Source organism: Muscardinus avellanarius, assembly GCF_963383645.1.
Source record: "Muscardinus avellanarius genome assembly, chromosome: 3".
In the NCBI taxonomy this organism is placed as follows: domain Eukaryota; kingdom Metazoa; phylum Chordata; class Mammalia; order Rodentia; family Gliridae; genus Muscardinus; species Muscardinus avellanarius.
The window spans coordinates 34,302,307-34,322,667 of NC_137788.1; the positions used below are offsets into that span (position 1 = coordinate 34,302,307).

Here is a 20,361-nt window from a genome sequence, read left to right on the forward strand (position 1 = left end):
GAGGCATTCTACCTCTGAGGTATACCTCCAGGCCTATTTTATTTTGAAACAGGGTCTAAGTTGTAGAGAGCCTCATTAAGTTACTGAGGCTGGACTCGAACCTGTGATTCTCCTTTCTTAGCCTCCCAAATACTGGGATCATAGGCGTCTATCACTATGCCCAGCTTTTGTTTTTTGTTTTCAAACAGGGTCTTGTTAGGTTATTGAGAGTCTCCCTAGTTTGGTGAGGCTGGTCTTGAACCTGTGATCCTCTTATCTCAGCTTCTCAAGTACTAGGATTACAGGTGTATGCCTGACCATCATGTTCTTCGTGAGCCACTTTCTCCTGTCTTCTTGATGACTGGTCCAATATTTCAACATTTCTAAGCTCTTTCTCTGTTCTCTGATGGACACAATCTTGCCTCCCACCCTGAGAAGGTATATTTCCTCTGGCCTAAGATGCATTCATCTATCTATTCCCTTGATCTTTCTTCCTTCCCACCAACCCCGGGCTTTCTTTTCTTTCCTATATTTTTAACTTCTTGAAAAGCTCAAGTTGTCTACTGTCAAACATGCTCAAGTGTTCCCACTCTAAAAGACCTTCTTTTATTCTACAGGCCCTCTCACTACCCTCTTTATTTATTCTTAAAATGCCCTTGATATATCCCCATCCACTACAATCTGCCTTTGTCACCCTCCCCCAGCACTGAGGCCACTCTTGCTGATTATGCCCAAATGCCCACAAACTGCTAGACCCAGCAGACATCTTCCAGGCCCTGTGTACTGCAGCACACTCAGCTGTGATCTCCTGAGGACACCTCTCCTGGCCAGTATACTACTAACTTCTCACTGACCTCGCTCTGAATGTTATTTTGCCTTCTTGGTGGGATCCTTTTTTTGTCTCCATCTCCTGAAATTTGTCGGTTCTCAGGACTCCATTTTTGGTCATCTCTTCTCCCATTCTCCTCATGCTTTCTGGGAAGGCATTCACTTCGCTGTTTCAACTATTATCTACATGTTGGTTATTCCTAAATACTTAACTTCAGCTCAGTATTGCTCTCACGAATCGGACCCGCACAGTGGATGCCTGATGGGCATCTCCTAGATGAACCCTGGGACCCTTCTTGGGAACGGCACCACTATCTACCCTGCCACCACATATAGATAAGTGTCTAAATCTGGGAGATACTGCCACTCCCTCCTTCTTCACAATCCTCAAATTCAGGCCTTAATCATTTCTTGTAAACTCTAAACTGGTCTTCCTAGTATTATCCCTCCTCAAATCCATGCTCAACTGAGCAGATAGTGGTCTATTCAAAACACAAACCTTTCGCCGGGCGTGGTGGCGCACGCTTGTAATCCCCGCGTTTGGGAGGCAGAGACAGGAGGATCGCGCAGGTTCGAAGCCAGCCGCGCGCGCTGGCTTAGGAGACCCTGTTTCCAAATAAAAAATGTAAAAATAGGTCTGGGAGTGTAGCCCGGAGGTAGAAGGGCTTCCAGGAACCCCAGTACCACCAAAAAAAAAACAAAAAACAAAAAACAACAACAACAACAACAAAAACACAAACCTTTTATGCCTTGCCTCTAATTAAAAGCCTCTGTTAGTCCCACATTGTCTTCAAGATCAACTAACTCGGTCGGGCATGGTAGTGAACGCTTGTAATCCCAGCATTCGGGAGGCTGAGACAGGAGGATTGCAGTTTGTGGCCAGCCTCAGCTACTTACTGAGGCTTTTTGCAACTCAGTGAGACCCTGTTTCAAAATAAAGAATAAAAAATCAGGCAGGGGGTGTAGCTTGGAGGCAGAATGGCCTTGGGTTCCATCCTCGATACTGTATACACACACACAAAAGAAGATCAACTAACTCTTTAGCATGGCACTTAAGGTTTTTAGTGATAAAAGCCCTGACCTTTCCAGGTTTTCTTGGTGATGTCCAGGTATTACACTTTATGTTTTAGCAATATAAACTATACATAGGCCTGGCATCATCTGTGTTACTTCCTATCCCTTTGCTGTTGCTCATGCTGTCCCCTCTTCCTGGAAACATCTCCCACCCTGCCTTGGACTTTCGTACAGTCTTAGACAAGGTGCCACTTTCTCAAGGAAGAATCCCTTACATGCCAAGTGTGATTCGGTGTCCCTTCTTGCAGTTTTCATAGTATCTACAGCATACCTCTGTCACTGCATTCAAAATTTTATAATTATTATTTTTTTGTGGTATTGGGATGTGAACCCAGGGGCATTCTACCTCTGAGCCACACCTCCAGCCTTGTTTTTAAAGTTAATTAATTAACTAATTAATTAATTTATAAACAGGGTCTTGCTAGGTTGCTAAAGCTGGTTTTGAACCTGTGATCCTACTGTCTCAGCCTCCCAAGTAGTGGGATTATAGATATGTGCCACCATGCCTGGCTTACAATTTCCTTATTAAGTATTTGTCTCCCCCACAAGACCTTAGGGATAAAACACAAACTTTTACATGTCCATGGTAAACACAGATGGTGTTCAGGTAAGTGGCTAATGAATGAAAAAATGAATCTTCTCCATTCCTTTTGGCTCTAGGTCTTTGGCTTTTAGTTTCTATTATTCTCAAATCAATCCTAGAGCTTCAGTTACCTCCCTGGAGCCTGATATAACCCCAGTCTGACCATCTTTTTTTTTTATTTTATTTGGAAAAAGGGTCTCACTAAGTTGCTGAGAGCCTCACTAAGTAGCTGAGGCTGGCTTTGAACCTGTGCGATCCTCCTGTCTCAGCCTCCCAAGCGTGGGGATTACAAGCGTGCGCCATCACGCCCAGAAGTCTGACCACCTTGCAGAGGTGACAGAACTAGGTTCTCCCTGGCTTCCCAGAGCACAGGAGGAAGGGCAGGAAGGAGGAAGCAGGAGGGCCAGAACTCTGGTCAGCTTACCTCTGGAGCACAGCCTGCGCACAGCTGAGGCAGTGCCCGGTGGGAGGCCACAGGAAGGAAGCAAGGGCCGGTACCCAGGAGCGCGAAGATTTTGGGAGGTGCTGACAAAATTGGTGGGATTCAAAGCAGAGTCCATGGAGTCTGGGTGTGTAACTAAGGACCGGGCCAGACTATTCCCCAGGACAAATTTTTCACCTAGAAAACAATAAAATCAGGGTTGGAGTGGGGTCAGCTTGGAAGGAATGCCAGAGTGCTGGATTCCAATTGCCTGCGGAGAGGAGCAAGAACCAGCAGGACAGGAGGCCCTGGCCATGGCTTTGGCTCTCAGTAGGATATGTATCCTGGGCCAAACTCAGTGCCACCTTCTGGACTTTGGTCTCCTCAGAGACTCTTCCTTTTAGACTTGATAGTCTTTGAGGTACTTTCTCATCTAAATGTCATAGGCTTTTTATGGATAAGGAGAACTTTGGGAAAACGGAGGTATTCCAGGATAGAAGAGATTTCCTTAGTGGGAAGGTGCCAGAGCAGGGAATAGGGGTGGTGGAGAGGGATGCTTTGGTTCAGATGAGGATCCTCTAGAGGCTGACACTTCTCAACTGGCAGGACATCTCAGAAATGCTTCTGAATGCCTGGTTAAAGGCCTGTCTGCAGAGGCCTACTCCTTCATCTGTTCCCTCCTTTTTTATTTATCCCATTCCACAAAACCATTCCAAGGAAGCAGTTTGTACACTGGGGAGAAACTGGGCATGACGACGCAGGGCAGGTTTAGAATGTGGTTCTGCCACTCAGCAGACTGCTTCTCTGAAAACCTCAGTCTCCTCACCAATACCACGCAAAGCTGGTGGGAAGCTCATCTGCCCCATGGGAAGCTTTCTGAGGGCATGAGGACAGAGGACATCAGAAGTGAATGGCTATGACGCTTCTGGAAAGAAATCTCTCCCTGATGTAGCTATACCCAACCCACGGCTGAACAACAGGCAGCGGCGCCTAGCCATGGCACTGCAGAACCTGAAGCTGACTTTCTCGTGCCCAGATCTACTCAGACCAAGCCAGTTCCTCAGCCCTGTCCGCAGCAAATCTGTGCGGGAGGGGATCTTGGTTACCAGACCATATCACTGTCCTGTGCATTCTCCTTAGGGATCAGGTGTTTAGATAATGCTTAGGATTCACTCAGGGCCTCTGATGAATACTAAATTCATTATCTGGCATACAAGAAGACCTCAGTGGCAGTAAGGTTTAGGATTTTAGGACTATTTTCCAATACCTAAAATTGCTCATTAATCATGAGCTCAAAGCCAAATCTAGCAATTATTCACTCTACAGGGAGGTTAACTCTGTTGATGCCCTTTCCTAGAAATAGTTTTGAAAGAGAAGTCTCTGAGACTTCAGGTTACCTAAATCATGTCCCAGTTTCTTTCTGCAGATGAAGTTTCTGATTCCTATTTTTCAGAAGGGGTTCTACTTTGAAACATGAATAGAAACCCAATCCACAAAGCAGGATACCTGGGTTCTAACACCTGCCTTCTGCTTTTCACTAGATATGTGATCCTAGGCAAGTAGCATGTCTTCTCTGAGTTTCCTTATATGTAAAACAGGGAAGGGAGAACATTTAATGAGAAAATGGAATATCAACATGTGAGGAATTTTTATTTCGCTATCACTCATAGTTAAAGCAGCAAACTTAAGCTCTCTACCATACTCTGAAAAAAACGGTTGTAGTTTCTGCATTTGTCAGCAGTTTCATCACCTTTCTAGCCCTTGTTTTACTCAGCTGGGGTTGGTGCCACCTTCCTCACAGAAGCTAAGAGATGTGATGAATAATCCTGATGACAGTGCCAGGGCTCACAAGATGCGATGCGCACCAGTGGGAGTCTCTTCCTCTCAGCAGTGCAAAGTACGTTAACCGCAATCTGGAATCTGAGTTGAGGGATCTGAAAATCTAGACTGATGGTAGCTGGACTAGGTAAGGTCATTAAGTTCTTTTCTTAAGAGATGTACTAGAAAAATAGAAGCCTCATGCCCAAAGCTCTAGGAGGTCTAGTTCTCTTAAGGGCTGTTGCAGGGCCCTGGCTGCCATCAGTAGGACAAAGTCTAGGTAGAAGACCACAACACTTTCCAACTGTGCTCATAGAGTTGGGGGAGGAATATGCACAAGGTTCTGGGTCTCATTCCAGCTTCTGCTGAAACAACTCTGGATTTACACACTAGAGGTTCATATAATTTTACCTTTGCAAAAAAAATGTTCTAAAATAACAAAAAATCTCACTGGCTTGGGAATCTGAAGTTGGGGCTAGGAGATGCGCTCTATTTTTGGCATGGTCATTTGTCAATAATCAATGTCTTTTTTTGGGACTTGGTTTGCTCATCTATAGGATGTAGACGAAAAATCTTCAACCATTTAGGGTCAGTGTAAGTTAGATTTATGGTTGATGTACTGGAGACACGACAGCAATCATCACTCAGGAGCAGCTGTTGAGAGCTCTGAGTGCAGCTGCTCTGCGAGGCATGGGGTACAGATGGCCCTTGTCCTGTGCAAGAAGCAGACTTTCTCAGAGTATCCCACTGCAAAGCTGACCTGCCCAGCTTGCATTCCCAATGGAGGATGGCCAGCATGATGCTGAGGGGCCTTCAGATCATGGCAAAAGTAGAGTCTGGAGAGCCTGGGGAAGAAGAGTTTGGAGAAAAGTCATAGGAGACAAATATTCTAGGGGTACCATGGGAAAGGAAAAGGGCTGGAGGCAGATTTGTTCTTCTGGAATGCAGAAAATAGAAAAGGGGGTAGTTGTTATAAAAAGTTATTTTCAATTAGAAAAAGGGGAACTTAGCCAGGCGTGGTGGAGCACGCTTGTAATCTCCGTGCTTGGGAGGCTGAGACAGGAGGATCAAAACCAGCCTCAGCTACTTAGTGAGGCTCTCAGCAATGTTATTGAGACCCTGTTTCCAAATAAAATATAAAATAGGTCTGGGAGTATAGCCCGGAGGTAGAAAGCCTCTGGGTTCAACCCCAAGTACCACCAAAAAAAAAAAAAAAAAAAAAAAAAAAGGGGGAACTTTAGTCATGAGAACTGCCCCAAAATAAAATTTCCCAAAACCCAAAGAGAGAAACCTGTCATTGAGAGTACTTAAGCAAAAGTCAGGTGACCACTCCATTACCTCCAGGGCAGGCTCAAGGATTCCATGCTCATACCCACGCTTGCCCTGCAGGATGAACCGAGTGAGCACAGAACTAGAACTGTGGACAGAGATCCTCACACCAGCACAACCCTTACGCATGCTGAAGGCACACCCATGTTAGAAGACAACCCTCTCTGAAGATGTCCTTTCTGTTAAATACTCACCATGTGACAGGGCGATGGATACTGAGAATGTTAAACAAACAAACAAAAAACTAAACTGCCCCTCTCCTCAGAAAATATTTAGTCTAGTGAGAAGAATGACAAAACTTAGGTAGATTAAAAGTTAAAAGCTATTGTAATTATTACAAAGGAAAGGAACAGGGTATTTAAATGAACAACAATGGAGGATCTCTTAAATAAAATGACTCTGGGAGGTCTTGACAACTTGATGTTTAAACTGCTCTGCAGCAGAGTCTGGCAACCTGGATAGTAGATGTGTGCCAGACAATTAACCACGACCATGTGTGTCCCTTGAAAACTGACAGTTCTATGAGGTGATGAGAGTTCCACAGGGTGAAGAGGAAACCCCACGCTACTTCACGGTTTTCATTCTATTTTCCCAGTATGTCTCTGTGAGTCTAGGAATGTGGGCAGGAGAACTACTTTATAACCAACACTAGAGATCCCGGTGGCAACTACAAAGAAAGGTGCGAGGAACTCATTGTTCTGGGACAAACAACCTCCCTCCTCTGGCAGAGAGGAACCTGGGAAACCTATACTGGGTGGATTTCAGTTATAGCTAAAATTAAGCCAGTGGGACCAGTAAATCAAACAGTATCTGTCTATCGTTCTCAGCTCTCAGGGGTCCAAAGGAGCCTCTCTCACTGTTTTCCACACCCCTCACCTTGACCCAGCATGTGTGTGGTTCTGCAGGGCCTCTGCCCTGACCCTGGCTATCCAGGAATGCACCCTCACTTCCTTCACCCCGTCCTTGCTTGTCATGAGTAGCTGGGCCAGAATACCTCTGCTCCATTCTCAGTCACACATGCCCACACAGTTCCCTTTCTCAGCGCTTTGGGCGCAGGATTTGAGTTTGTTTTATCTGTTTCCCCAGAGTCCATTATAGAATCTGACACAAAGTACTTAATGCTTTTTTTTAGGAGGCACTGCAGATTGAACTCAAGGGCATTCTACCTCTGAGCTCTACCCCCAGCCCTAATAATAATAATTTATTATTAATTTAATGATCAATTATTAGATTATTTATTAAATTATTTAATAATTAATAATAATAATAATAATAGTTGTTGTTGTTGTTGTTATTTTAAAATTTTGAAACAGAGTGTCCCTAAGTTGCTGAGGCTGGTCTTCAGCCTGTGATCCTCCTGTCTCAGCCTCCTAAGTAATGGGATTACAGATGCATGCCTGGCTGTGTTCTTGTTTTTGTCTGTAATCAGATGTTATGAGGTTGTGTTTCCCCCGCCCTCGGTACTGGGGATGAAACCCAGGGCTGTTCTACCTCTGAGTTACACCTCCAGACCTATTTTTTATTCTTTATTTTGAAATAGGGTCTCACTAAGTTGTGGAGAAGTTCACTAAATAGCTGAGGCTGGCTGTGACCTGTGATCTTCCTGTCTTGGCCTCCAGGTACTGGGATTACAAGCGTGCACTACCACGTCTGGCATGAGATGGTGTTTCAAACAAGTATTTGATAACCTAAACCAAAACAACTGGTCTTGTTCTTTCAAATGCCAATGTCTTATCATGGAAGCTAGAAAGAAACTAGAGAACTGGTCTCTATAAAGAAGATAGCAAAACAAAATCTTGTATTGGACTCTGGACTAGGAAAAATACAGCTATAAAGAACATTAATGGCCGGGCGAACGCTGGTAATCCCCACGCTTGGGAGGTGGAAACAGGAGGATCGCGCAGGTTTGAAGCCAGCCATGCTGGCTTAAGAGATCCTGTTTCCAAAAAAAAAAGTATAAAATAAGTCTGGGAGTATAGCCCGGAGGTAGAAGGGTTTCCAGAAACTCCAGTACCACCACCAAAAAAAAAAAAAAGATATAAATATATATATACATATTTGCAATTTTTCTGTAGGTTTTAGAGTTTTCAAAATAAAACAGTGAAAAAGTAACAGTCTGGACTTAGGCAAGGAAGTATAATGGGATAGGAACTGTCTTGAGCTTTTGGTGGCTATCTACCATATTAGACGTCATGGTCAAGCCAGGCATGGTGGTGCAAGCTTGTTATCTCAGGATTTGGGAGGCTGAGACTGGATCGCGGTTTGCAGACAGTCTCAGCTACTTATGCCCTCCACAACTTAGTGAGACCCTGTTTCAAAATAAAGAATAAAAAATAGGGCAGGGGGAATGCCCCCAGGTTCCATCCTCAGAGCCCCCAAAAAAAGAACTCATGGTCAGCCAAGTGTGGTGGCAAACGCTTGTAATACCAGCATCCCAGCATTTGGGAGGCTGAGATAGGAAGGATTGTGGTTCACAGACAGCTTCAGCTACTACTTAGTGAGGCTCTTTTCAACTCAGTGAGACTGTTTTAAAATAAAGAATACAAAGTAGGGCTGGGGTGTTGCTTGGAGGTAGAATACCCCTGGGTTCCATCCCCAATACTGAAGAAAAAAAAAAAAAAAAAAAAAAGAAGGAGGGAAGTGCATGGTCAGTTAAAGGGTAGGGTAGTATGGAGCCAAAAAGGAAGGAGCAGGCTCCTTTAAGCACTCAGACAACAGACGCAGTATCTACACATGTCAAACTAGTAGAAGTGTGTAGGGGGAAGCAAGAGACAGTTACAGAGCTCTTCAGCAGAGCATTGAGAAATGATCAGAAAAACACACAAACTGATAAAGGATCAGAAGAGAACAAAGGGTCGGCAAGACAGGCATGCATGCACGCAGGCATGCAGGCAGGCAAGACTATCTACCAAGTCCAGAGGAGTTGGGAGTCCAGGCAAGGCCCTGGCTTGTTGAGGCACCTTAAAATGCGCATTCAGGAACGCAGCTAGAGACAGGGTGGAAGCACACAACCTGCTGAATACCCACTGTGAGCAAATGAGCTTAGAGATTAGAGGATGGTGGTGAGAGTTGGCTCAATCTGCCTGAAAGCTGGGAAGTGAGATGGGGGGGCAATGGTGGAAAGTGATACCTGTGTTCTTTGTCTTTTTCTTAGCTGGTAGGGCAAGAAGGAAGAGTCTGGCTAAAGTTTGCTCTTCTTATCTGGTAGTTAAATCAGCGAGATGTAAACTGGAACAGAATTCCCAGGATAGGTCATGCCCCAGGCTCAAACCACCTTCATGACATAAATACATCCCAGCCAGTCTCTGAATGCAGCTGCTAGTATACTTTCCTCAGTTCCTTTGTTCCTTCCTTTCTCTCGCCTGCCTGCCTGCCTGCCTGCCTGCCTGCCTGCCTGCCTGCCTGCCTGCCTTCCTTCCTTCCTTCCTTCCTTCCTTCCTTCCTTCCTTCCTTCCTTCCTTCTTTTGGTGGTACTGGGGTTCCTGGAAACCCTTCTACCTCCGGGCTACACTCCCAGACCTATTTTATACTTTTTATTTGGAAACAGGGTCTCTTAAGCCAGCCGAGGCTGGCTTCGAACCTGCACGATCCTCCTGTCTCTGCCTCCCAAGTGCGGGGATTACGAGCATGCACCACCTTGCCCGGCTCGCTCTGTTTTCTTTTCTTTTTTTTTTTTGGTAGTACTTGGGATGGAACCCAAGGTATTTTACTACAGGACTATAACCCCAGCCTTTTAAAAATTTGAGACAGTGTCTCACTAAGTGGCCAAGGCTGGCTTTGAACTTGCAATCCTTTTGCCTCACCCCCTGAATAACCTTTTCTTGGTTCTTTGAGAAATATTTCTTTAGACTAGTATCTACATTCATGGAAATGCTACCTCCTTTCCTTTAGCTCTGTTTTTAAAATTTCATTACTTCATTACTGAGCTATGGCTCAGAGGTCCAAAACGCCAATATCTGGGGATATTTAACAACTTGCCTTTGTCTGTACCAATTTCAGCAATGTGCCATACAACATTCTGATGCAGGTAAGAAAACCTTTTCCTGTTCTCAGAGTCTGATGCTGAAAGAAAGCAATCTAGAGCAGGTTGGGTGAAAAGTTCCCTCTGACAAAAAGAACCAGGCAGGTGGCACAGATATGGCTGAGGTGCCAGATGATCCCCACAGGAGTATCTGGAAGTCAGGTATCTTTTGCTCTACCTCCAATCACATAAGCAATGCTCCTTTGAATGCACAAGTGTACATGGGGCAGAGAAGAAGGGGACAGGGCGAGGAGACACTTCTCCAGAAGTGGCACTTAAATAGGAAGTTATCCACCAAGACTACAATGAAAGACAATATGGAAGGCAGCCTAGGATCTAGACTTCTGCAGAAAAAGGTCCGAGGGGCACCTTTCAGATGCATGCTCTCCCGTGGGTAGACAGCACAGCATGGCACCTTGCCTCTGTCCCTTTGCTCAGGACACAGCCCAGTCTTTCCTCCCTCTCAACAGTACCCTACCTTGCTATGATTAAGTCGTGTTTCCTTCCCTCCTCGGTTCTGTGTCCTGCACTCCAGAATGCAGATGCAACTTCCATTTGCTCTTCAACCTCTCCCCGAAGTGCTTAGTCACTGACCCAGCCACGTGGCATCCGCTTTCCCATTGTGGGTCTGGTATGTTAACTAAAAAAGTTATTTTCCAATCTAGTTGGAAATAACAGAAACTTGAATTGACTTGCTAGACTGGCAGTGCTGGAAGAGTTAGGCCATGTGCCAAAGGAAAGAACAGACGGCCAATCACCAGGGAGCAAGTTTCTCAATCTCTAGCTTGAGACTAAACCTTCCTGCCGGCAAGAGGGCTATATTAGGCCTTTGCTGCCAGGTTCATACTAGGAGACCTGCTGTGACTTTACAGTGGTTCCATACACTGTTTGGAGCTCAGAAGGGAAATTATGAGCCAACCTTTACTAAGAATAAGGGTCCAGAAGAAACAAGGGTAATTCTAGAAACAGAAAATAAAATCCTGAAAACAGCAAAGGTAACAGGAAACCAAGAAGTCTCAGATGTGTCCCAGGTGAGGAACAGAAAAGCAGATCTCTGGAAGTAGGTGCCAGTCTAGCAGGTCTGAGGGCCAGCCCCGGGCCTTGCAGGTGCTGCTGCCAGCTCTGCCCACCCTCAGCCCAGGTCCCATCCCAACTCCTACCTGGTAGGTACCTGTCGTGGCTGTGGCTGTACTCTGTGGCAGTAAGTGATAAGTGAGTCTGAATAAAGGGCTGGTTGCCAAACAGATTGTCACTTCGAAGGTTGTGGCAGAGCTTCTCCAGGAATCGAAGGACGTAGGTGACGCTGTTGACTGCTGGGAGGTTGAGGGTATGCTGTTCCCGGTCAAACACGGCTGTGGAGTTAACAGAGCCACGCATGCACGTCAGCCAGGCAGAGCAGTGCTGTGCAGGCAGGAGCCCAGCTTCCTGCCTGTCTCAAGCTTACCTGGTTACACAAAGGCAATCAGTGCCCAAGTTGCCTCCCTCCCTCCCTTTCCCTCCCTCCCTTCAGGGCTTTGATTTTGCCTCCGACTCCAAAGGGCATGCAATACTGGGAGTGGCCAGGCCAGGTCTGCTGCACCCCCAGGGCTCTGGAATGATTTCACTCAACCTGTGAAAACAACTACGAACATAATTCTATCTGCTTCATCACTTGGCTGGGCCTCTTCCAGGAAATCTGTACATTTAGGGTGCTATTTTCATAAGAACGGCCCAAGAACAGAGAAGCTGGGCAGAAGAGGAGAATACAGCCATTGCCAGCAATGGTTTTGGTACATAATTTCCCATCTATATGAGGGCACTAGAATTTTGGCAATATTTGGAACTGTTTCATGCTTGGTTTTGTTCTACTCCTTATTTCTATTTAAAATATCAGCTTAGCTTTTGAAAAGCAAAAGGCCTGTATATATGTCTCTGAGGGTACTGAGGAAATAGGAAATTTGGAGATAGGTCACTCTCAGGAACCAGTTTGGGGGCAGAGGAAGAACCCTAGTAGGAGCAGAGGTGAGAGCAGATAAGAGGAAGTAAAGGCCAGTCCCTACAGGCTGCTGTAGAGAAGCAAAGGGGAGGCCACAGAGAGGCCTTCCAGCCTTCTGCAGTCATTCTTTTCCTATCTGCTCCCATCCTCCACGCAGCCAGTTCCTCCTGGTCTGAGTTCCTGCACACCTCACAGCTAGCTATTTAGGTTCTCTTTCTCACCTGTGCAGACCTGAGCCTGTCATCTTCTTTCCCTTTTCTAGTCAGTATCTGGCAGTAACTTCTGACATATGGTAAGAGCTCAATAAATGTTCATTAAAAGAATAGTCTGGTGATTTATGGTGTCTTCCACATCAGCTGGGTTTTCTAAAGCTGGTATGGTAACTCATTAGGGAGGGACAGGTGATAATGGGATGGCATTACAGTTAAGACTAAAAGGCTATAGGCTAAGCCTTCATAGGGTTGGTGGGTAAAAAATAGGATTTTGGATTTAGAAGAAAATAGAAGGGGAACAGCAGTAGAAAAAGTGAGATCAATATATACTGTGCTATGGAATCAAACTGTCACAGCAGGAAAGAAAGTGAACGATGCTTTCTTCTCTGTCCTGAGATTCAGCTCTCTTGTATAGGGCCTGGCTTAGGAGTCAAGGAAGGAGAGAGCTGGGTGTGGTTGCACAAACTTGTAATCCCAGTATTTAGGAGGCTGAGACACGAGGATCAAAAGTTTGATGTCAGCCTCAGCTACTTAGTGAGGCCCTCTGCAACTTAGTGAGACACTACTTCAAAATAAAGGAAAAAAAAAAAAAAAGACTGGGAGTGTAGCTTGAAGGTAGAATGCCCCTGGGTTCCATCCCCAGTACTGTAAAAAATAAAAATAAGGTAAAATAAAATAAAGGAAGGAGAGAGGTCAGGTGTTCCCTGTCCCCTAATGCCAGTGGAGCGGCCTGGCAGTCTAGAGAAGCTCTCTTGTTGCCACAACACATCCCCTCGCATTCCTCCTGGAATGCCTGCAAAGCTACACGCCCATATACTTTCTACATAAAGTAAGCAAGGAGAGAGGAGAGAGACCTATCCAGAGGCTCAGGCAGAGTCTGCTCTGGTATTCTTGGCAGAGGTATGCAGAAGGCTCAGAGGAGCCTGGGAACTGGAAATGAGGACTCTTTGAGGAACAGGATACTTTCAAATTTCTCCAGAGCCTATAGCTATGAAGTAGGAAGCTGGATGTCAGGAATCAGCCAGTTGGCCAGGAGTGGTGGCACATGCCTGTAATCCCAGGACTTGGGAGGGTCAGAGGTTCGAGGCCAGCCTTAGTAACTTAGAGAGACTCTGTTACAAAACAAAATTAAACAAAACATGAGTAGGCCCGCTCCTCTGGCCAGGAGGCCACACCCACTTAAGGGTGCTTACCTGAGATGACCTCACCACCATGGCCCTGCTTGAGGAAGCTGAAGACAGTCTTCTGGTGATAAGCACAATCAATGCAGGCCTGGACAGCCTGCTGAAGCACCACAGAGGCGCGGGCTGGCCCAAAATGGTCAGGAAGTTGCTGGACCTTCTTCTTATCTAAGTGGGGGCCTGTGCTGCCATTCTTGTTCAAGTAGATACAAACTATAGGAGACAAAGAATCCAAGAACTCTACTGAGTATCTGGCAGAGAAGTGAGAGGATGTGTTCTCTTGTATTTATTACATGCCAGGCTCTGGTCCCCATTAGGATTTCCAGCAGCTCAGCTGCCGAAACACTGCAGGGAATAGAAAGTGGAGGGTCAAGAAAAGTCAGTGCACCGTTGCCACCAGACTGAACCGCATGATCTGGGAATGCATCCTGCTGGGAGAACAGCCCAGACCCCAAACCAAGGCACAGAATTTGCACTGTATCTTCTGTGTGCTAAAAAGAAAATCTGAACAAGTTCCCAGGTTATGTACTTTCATTTTCTGGACTTGGTTGGCTCATATATTTTTGCACGCTCACCTTGTATGTGTAAGAAACTGTGGGGCCAGAGCGATAACAGCAAGTGTGCTGGTGTGGGTATTGGACTCAGAACTGTCACACCACTGATCACTTGCCTTGCTTTCTGTCCTAGTCTTTAGAGGTCCTTTGTTATCTTCTACAGCAACACTCTGGCCCAGAGAGAATAATACAAATAAAAAAAAAAGTAAAAAAATTAAAAGGGTTGGGCATGATGGTGCACGCTTGTAATACTAGCATTTGGGAGGCTGAGACAGGAGGATCAGGGTTTGTGGCCAGCCTTAGCTACAACTTAGTGAGGCCCTTTGCAACTCAATGAGACCTGTTTCAAAATAAAGAATAAAATATAGGGCTGGGTGTGTAGCTTGGAGGTAGAATGCCCCTGGGTTCCATCCCCAGTACCGCAAAATAAAATAAAAAGGGCCTATAAGGACCATCTATGTATTCATGTGTATCACGGTTACCCTGTCAAGACAGCTGGCCACTCTCCTGGTTGCTGTCCTGACATGGCCTTGTGTTGGGGAAGGGGCACAAGAGATAGAGAACATCCTAAACAGAATTTTTTCCTTGGGCTCTGAGGAGGACTCACAGCTGCCTTGTCAGCAATGGATCCTCTTTCCTGATATCCTTTCAGGTTCTCAATGAGTAGGGCTACTTTCTTTTTTTACACTAATCAAGAGGATAAGAGGGCAAAAGTCTACTTTTGTATTAAAGACAAAAAGGATCGCTCTGTATCTGTGGAGCTATGGGTGTACTGCTCTCTACCTTGGGTCTCAGGTTCACCATCTGTAAAGATGAGAGGACTGAGCTAGGTGCCCTCTGAGGAGTCTCCACCTTCCCTGATCTAATCTAAGGAGAAGCAATATGGAGAGAAAATGGAAAACAGAAGGCAGATGGGGAAAGGAGAGAAAAAAGAAAGGAAAAACTCATAAATGAGATGAATTGAATGTAGATATTTAACTCAATTCTTTCTGAAAGATCATTAAGATGAGACAAATAATGAGAGGAGACAACAACGACATTTTGGAAGCTGGAAAGCAGGCTGAAAAGTAGTAACAAGAACCTGGGGAGGTGAGGCAGAGGGACCACTTGAGCCTAGGGATCTGTGACCAGCCTGGGCTACACAGAGAGACTCCATCTCAGAAACAAAAACAAATGGAGGAGGCGGGGGTGGGGGGAGAAGGGGGTATATGGCTTAGCACACCCAAGAAAGCTGAATCCCTAAAGCAGGAATGGGGAATGATGAGAATCAAGCTATCTCACCTCCTAATTTTCAGAAGGCTTATGTGGTGGCAGAATATGTGCCTCTGGAGGTGGATATGGAGGTAGATCAAATAGAAGAATCAGTTGAGGTCTGTTAAGGAACAGGGAGGATTCCTATGTCTGGTAATATGATTCTTCTACTGAAACCACCTAAAGATTCAGAAACTCAGAATAAAAAGAGTAGTAAAATAACTAACAGCCGGGCGTGGTGGCGCAGGCTTATAATCCCTGCGCTTGGGAGGTGGAGACAGGAGGATCGTGTAGGTTCGAAGACAGCTGCACGCGCTGGCTTAGGAGACTCTTTCCAAATAAAAAAATGTAAAAATAGGTCTGGGAGCATAGCCCTGAGGTAGAAGGGCTTCCGGGAACCCCAGTACCACCACCACCAAAAAAAAAAAAAAAAAAAAAAAAGCCATCAACAAAGAAACAGATATACAAATTGTGGTATATTTTGTTTCATGGAATACCACTTGGCAGTAAATGAAGAATAAAAAAACTACATGGGTGCTTCTCAAAAACATCATTTGGAGGGAAAGAAACAAGATACAAGAGTAAATACAGTTTGATTTAGGGGCCAGGCGTGGTGGTGCACGCTTGTAATCCCAGCATTCAGGAGGCAGAGATTCAGGAGGATTGTGGTTCACAGACAGCCTCAGCTATGTAGCAAAGCCCTGTGCAACTCAGTGAGACCCTATTTATTTCAAAAATAAAAAGACTAGCTGGGCGTGGTGGTGCACGTTTGTAATCCCCACACTTGGGAGGCCGAGACAGGAGGATCCTGCAGGTTCGAAGCCAGCCTCTCTGGCTTAAGAGACCCTGTTTCCATATAAAATATAAAATACGTCTAGAAGTGTAGCCCGGAGGTAGGAGGGTTTCATCCCCAGTACCACCAAAATAAATAAATATATAAATAAAAATTTAAAAAATAAAAAATAAAAAGACTAAAAACTAGGGCTGAGGGTATAGCTCAGAGGTTCAATGCCCCTGGGTTTAATCCCCAGTACTGTAAAAAGAAAAAAAAAAAAAAAAAGAAAAGAAAAAAATTCACATTTTACCAATGTAAAACTTCCCTCAATTAAAATACACAGAAAGGAAAAATATAACTAGCCTGGTATTAATTTAAAAAATAAATCTGAAAGCCAGGCATGGTGGTACATGCTTGTAATCCCAACATTTGGGAGGCTGAGACAGGAGGATCACAGTTTGTGGATGGCCTCAGCTATTTAGTGAGGCCCTTTGCAACTCTGTGAGATCCTGTTTCAAAATAAAGAATAAAAAATAGGGCTGAGAGTTTAGCTAGGAAATAGAATAGCCCTGGGTTCCATTATCAGTACAGGGGGAAAAAAAATCGACATGAATTAAATGGTTAAATATAAAAGGAAAAACTATATAATCTTTAGAAGACTTATATGGTCCTAAAAAAAAATTAACCCCCCCTATTGATTTTTGTCACACCTGACCCACAGATTATGGTGGACTGACACTCTGCTTGTTTCTGGACCCATGGGATTAATAGACCAGAAGCTTGTACTTTCTGTTTCTGAGGACATTTAATCTTGAATCCCAACTACCACGTGTGAGGAAACAATGCACTCTACTGAGAAGTCCCTGTGGAGAAAAGCCAACAGCCAGAACCAGCAGTCGCCATGTGGGGAAGGTGGATCCTCCAGCCCCCAGCTGACCCATATGCAATAGAGACAAACTTCTCTACTCAGACCTTCCCTTGTTATTGTGGTGGTGGAAGGGATTAAACCCAGGGTTGTTCCACCTCCAAGCTATACCCCCAGCCCTATTTTACTTTTTAGTTGGAATTAGGGTCTCACTAAGTTGCTGAGACTGGCTTTGAACCTGTGATCCTCCTGTCTCCGCCTCCTGAGAACTGGGATGATAACAGGTATGCACCACCATGCCCGACTCTCTTGTTGTTTTAAGTCATGTAGTTTTATGGTGGTTTATTAAAAAGCAAATGATTATCAGAACAGATTCTGATAAAAGACATAAGATGCTACTGTGACAAAAAGAAGCACAAAAGGAGTGTCAGTGAAAACCCAAGGAGCAAGCGGAGTTTCAGGAAGTCTACAGGTTCTCCGGGAGGCTGCCAGTGAGCGTTTAAAGAAAGTGAGGAAAATCTTATTGGAGAATGGAGAAAAGGAGGTGACTGAAAGTTTGTTAAGACTGCTGCCTATTGTGACATGAAAACAGGAAATATACCCGATGAACTAAAAAAAATAGGTAAGGTTTCCAAATACAGTAATAAAATGCTACTTGGCTTCAGGCTGCTTCTGATAAAATGTAAGATGAGAGAGGAGCCACCCCAAAAGGTACACATTCATATCCAGAATTTATAGAGTTTACAAACACAATTGTTTATTTCCAGACTTTGCAGAAGGCAAACAACTGTAAATTAGAAAAGGGCCAAAGATCAACTCCAGAATAATAATGATAAAGTCCTGTGTCAGAAAGAGCTAAGAATATTTTTCTTATGACTCTTTCAGACCAAAAGTCTCTCTTTCTCTCTCTTTTTGGTGGTACTGGGGATGGAACCCAGGGGCCTTCTACCTCCGGGCTATACTCCCAGACCTATTTTATATTTTTTTATTTGGAAACAGGGTTTCTTAAGCCAGTGGAGGCTGGCTTCGAATCTGTGTGATCCTCCTGTCTCAGCCTCCCAAGCGCGGGAATTACAAGTGTGTGCTACTACGCCCGGCTGGACCAAAAGTCTCTTTAGGATTGTTAAGGATAAGCCTTGAGATTTTTCCCCTTAAATAACAGTATTTTTAAGAATCCTAAAGGCACGGGCCCATAGCTGCAGCTGCATGGGAGGCCCAAAGACAAGAAGGGTTTATCATAGAGGATGTGGCTTTTGTCTTAAGAAATGAACCAGGACAGTATGTAGAGAAATACCCCAAATTTATGAGAAAATTCTTCTGGCAGAGGCATTGCCAGGGTGGCCAGAAGGTTTAAGAGATGGTGCCTAATATCCTCTCATTCTCTGGACTTTATATACAAGAAAGCCATTTTGGTTTGCTCATTGCAAGGTTGATTCAGAAGACAAAACAAAGAGCCATGGAAAAAACATCTAGGGAGTAAGATTAGACTAATTAAGGAGGTGGCACCATGTGCCCAGCTGGATTCCAGGATTTCTATAGACCAGCAACTGTGCATGTCTTCCCTTTTTTCTCCCTTTTGAATGAGGAGAAGTTATTGTATGTCCATTGTTTCTGTTGGGTATGTGGTGAGCAGATGACCCGTTTCTTTAGTTCCCAGACATTCAGATGGAGAGGAGCTACACTCAAGGTGTACCCGGGAACTTCACTTCAGTGGTCTCAGTGCACCTGCACTTGATTTAAGATGATCAGATCCTGGACAATGTGCTTGATGCTATAGTAATAAAAGGGTGAGAATATTGTAAAGAATCTTGTGAGGAGGAGGATAAATTTTTCAAGTAGAAAAAAATGTAAATAATTTATGGTCATAAAGAGTAGACTGAAATGGCTTTAAAATATGGCCTGTAATTCTTTGATCCTCCTTCCATTGAGAGGGATGTCCATTTCTCTCTTGAATCTGGTGGACTAATATATAGAATCTATAGAATATGGGGGAAATGATACTATGCTAAGTTTGGGGCTCAGGCATTAAAAGAAAGAAGCCTCTACATTCTGTTTTTTGAGACACTTATTCTTGGAACCTGGAGAGGTCTGGGTAGAAAAGAACTGGGAGCCAGCTCTAGTTTTGCTGTTTATGTGGATGAGCCATCCTCAGCCCTAGTGGAGCCATCCCAGTTGATCCTACCATAGAGCCAGGATGAGCTGTCATAATTTTAATATAGAATATATTAATCTCTTATGTTATACTTTGTGCTTATTGTCTCATTTTGGAAATATTACCATATAGATATCCTCATAAGGATATTTTTGTATAATGTCATGTTTTGGTTTTCTGTTGCATTCATGAAATTAGAATTGGAAGCTTTTAAAAAAAATCAGAGAAGTATCAGCCACATAAGGAGCTTGGAAGTTAACACTCTATCCTAATAAGTAAAAGGCTAAACATACTGAACCCAACAATCTTTCTTAGATCAGAGAAGTGAGATCATAGGGCATATCACTGTCCCCCAATTTTGGAGAAACAGATGGTTGAGTACAAAGAGTCACAAACTACAGGAACAGAAACCCATGAGCAACAATCTCTGTGGAAACCAGTGCCAGGAAAGGAAAACCTTAACTACTCCAAAGAACATAGGAAGCCAGCGTTAATAAGTCTAAGAGTTAAAAATTCATGGACGGGCCCAGTCACAGAGTGCAGGTGACCACACACTGGTGAGTTTTACCTCCAGGAGCTCAGCTAAGTTTTCATAATATCAGAGAAAAATCGTCTCATCTTCCTGCAGGAGACAAGAAGAGGAACCATTTTGAAAAATATCAAAGCACTTCTGTTCTTCTTGAGAAAGTCTTCCTCAGGGGAAGCCATTTTGCCAGAATCTAAACTTGGAATTTTTCAGATCCTAATTGACCTGGAGGAAGAGAAGTACCAACTCTAGTCCACACTAGCCTCCTATGTAGAAGGGAAATACCCCACTCCAGGCTACTCTAGCCACCCTGTTTCACCTGAGCGTGAGAGGTGATTATTAAGTTCATAGCTTGGGGACACAATTTCACCAAATGATGGAGACCTAATTATAGAAGCACAGAAAAGACTCCTCTCTTCCATACCTTATCACAACACATCACAAAAGGCCTTGTTACCACAGCTCCTCTCATCTAATACATGTACGATTATCAAGAAAAAAATTTAATGTGTAATTATACTCAAAGACAAAAAACAAGTTGGAAGAAACAGAGTAGGTATTAGAAGCAGATTGAGATATGGCAGGAATGCTAGAATTAACAGACTGGGAATTTAAAACAACTGATGAATATGCTAAGGCTTCTAATGGATGAAGTAGAAATCATACGAGAAAAGACAGGCAATGTAAGAAGGGAGATGAAAATTACAAGAAAAAGAAATAAAAAAGGACACACACACTAGAGATCAAAAAACACTAACAGAGCCGGGTGTGGTGGCGCACCCTTGTAATCCCCACGCTTGGGAGGCGGAGACAGGAG

General features: G+C 44.3%; 1 protein-coding gene across 5 annotated transcripts in view; it reads right to left on the minus strand.

Moving 5' to 3' along the window:
- The window catches only part of SCMH1 (Scm polycomb group protein homolog 1), a gene marked incomplete at its 5' end in the record, with an annotated part of 94,241 nt that overhangs the window by 6,110 nt on the left and 67,770 nt on the right, over positions 1 to 20,361 (minus strand). For all 5 annotated transcript variants that reach the window (XM_080690778.1, XM_080690777.1, XM_080690781.1 and 2 more), the window contains 3 exons: positions 2,889 to 3,083; positions 11,214 to 11,405; positions 13,434 to 13,634. In XM_080690778.1, coding sequence (XP_080546904.1) covers positions 2,889 to 3,083; positions 11,214 to 11,405; positions 13,434 to 13,634 — 588 coding nt within the window. The remainder of the gene's footprint in view (positions 1 to 2,888; positions 3,084 to 11,213; positions 11,406 to 13,433; positions 13,635 to 20,361) is intronic.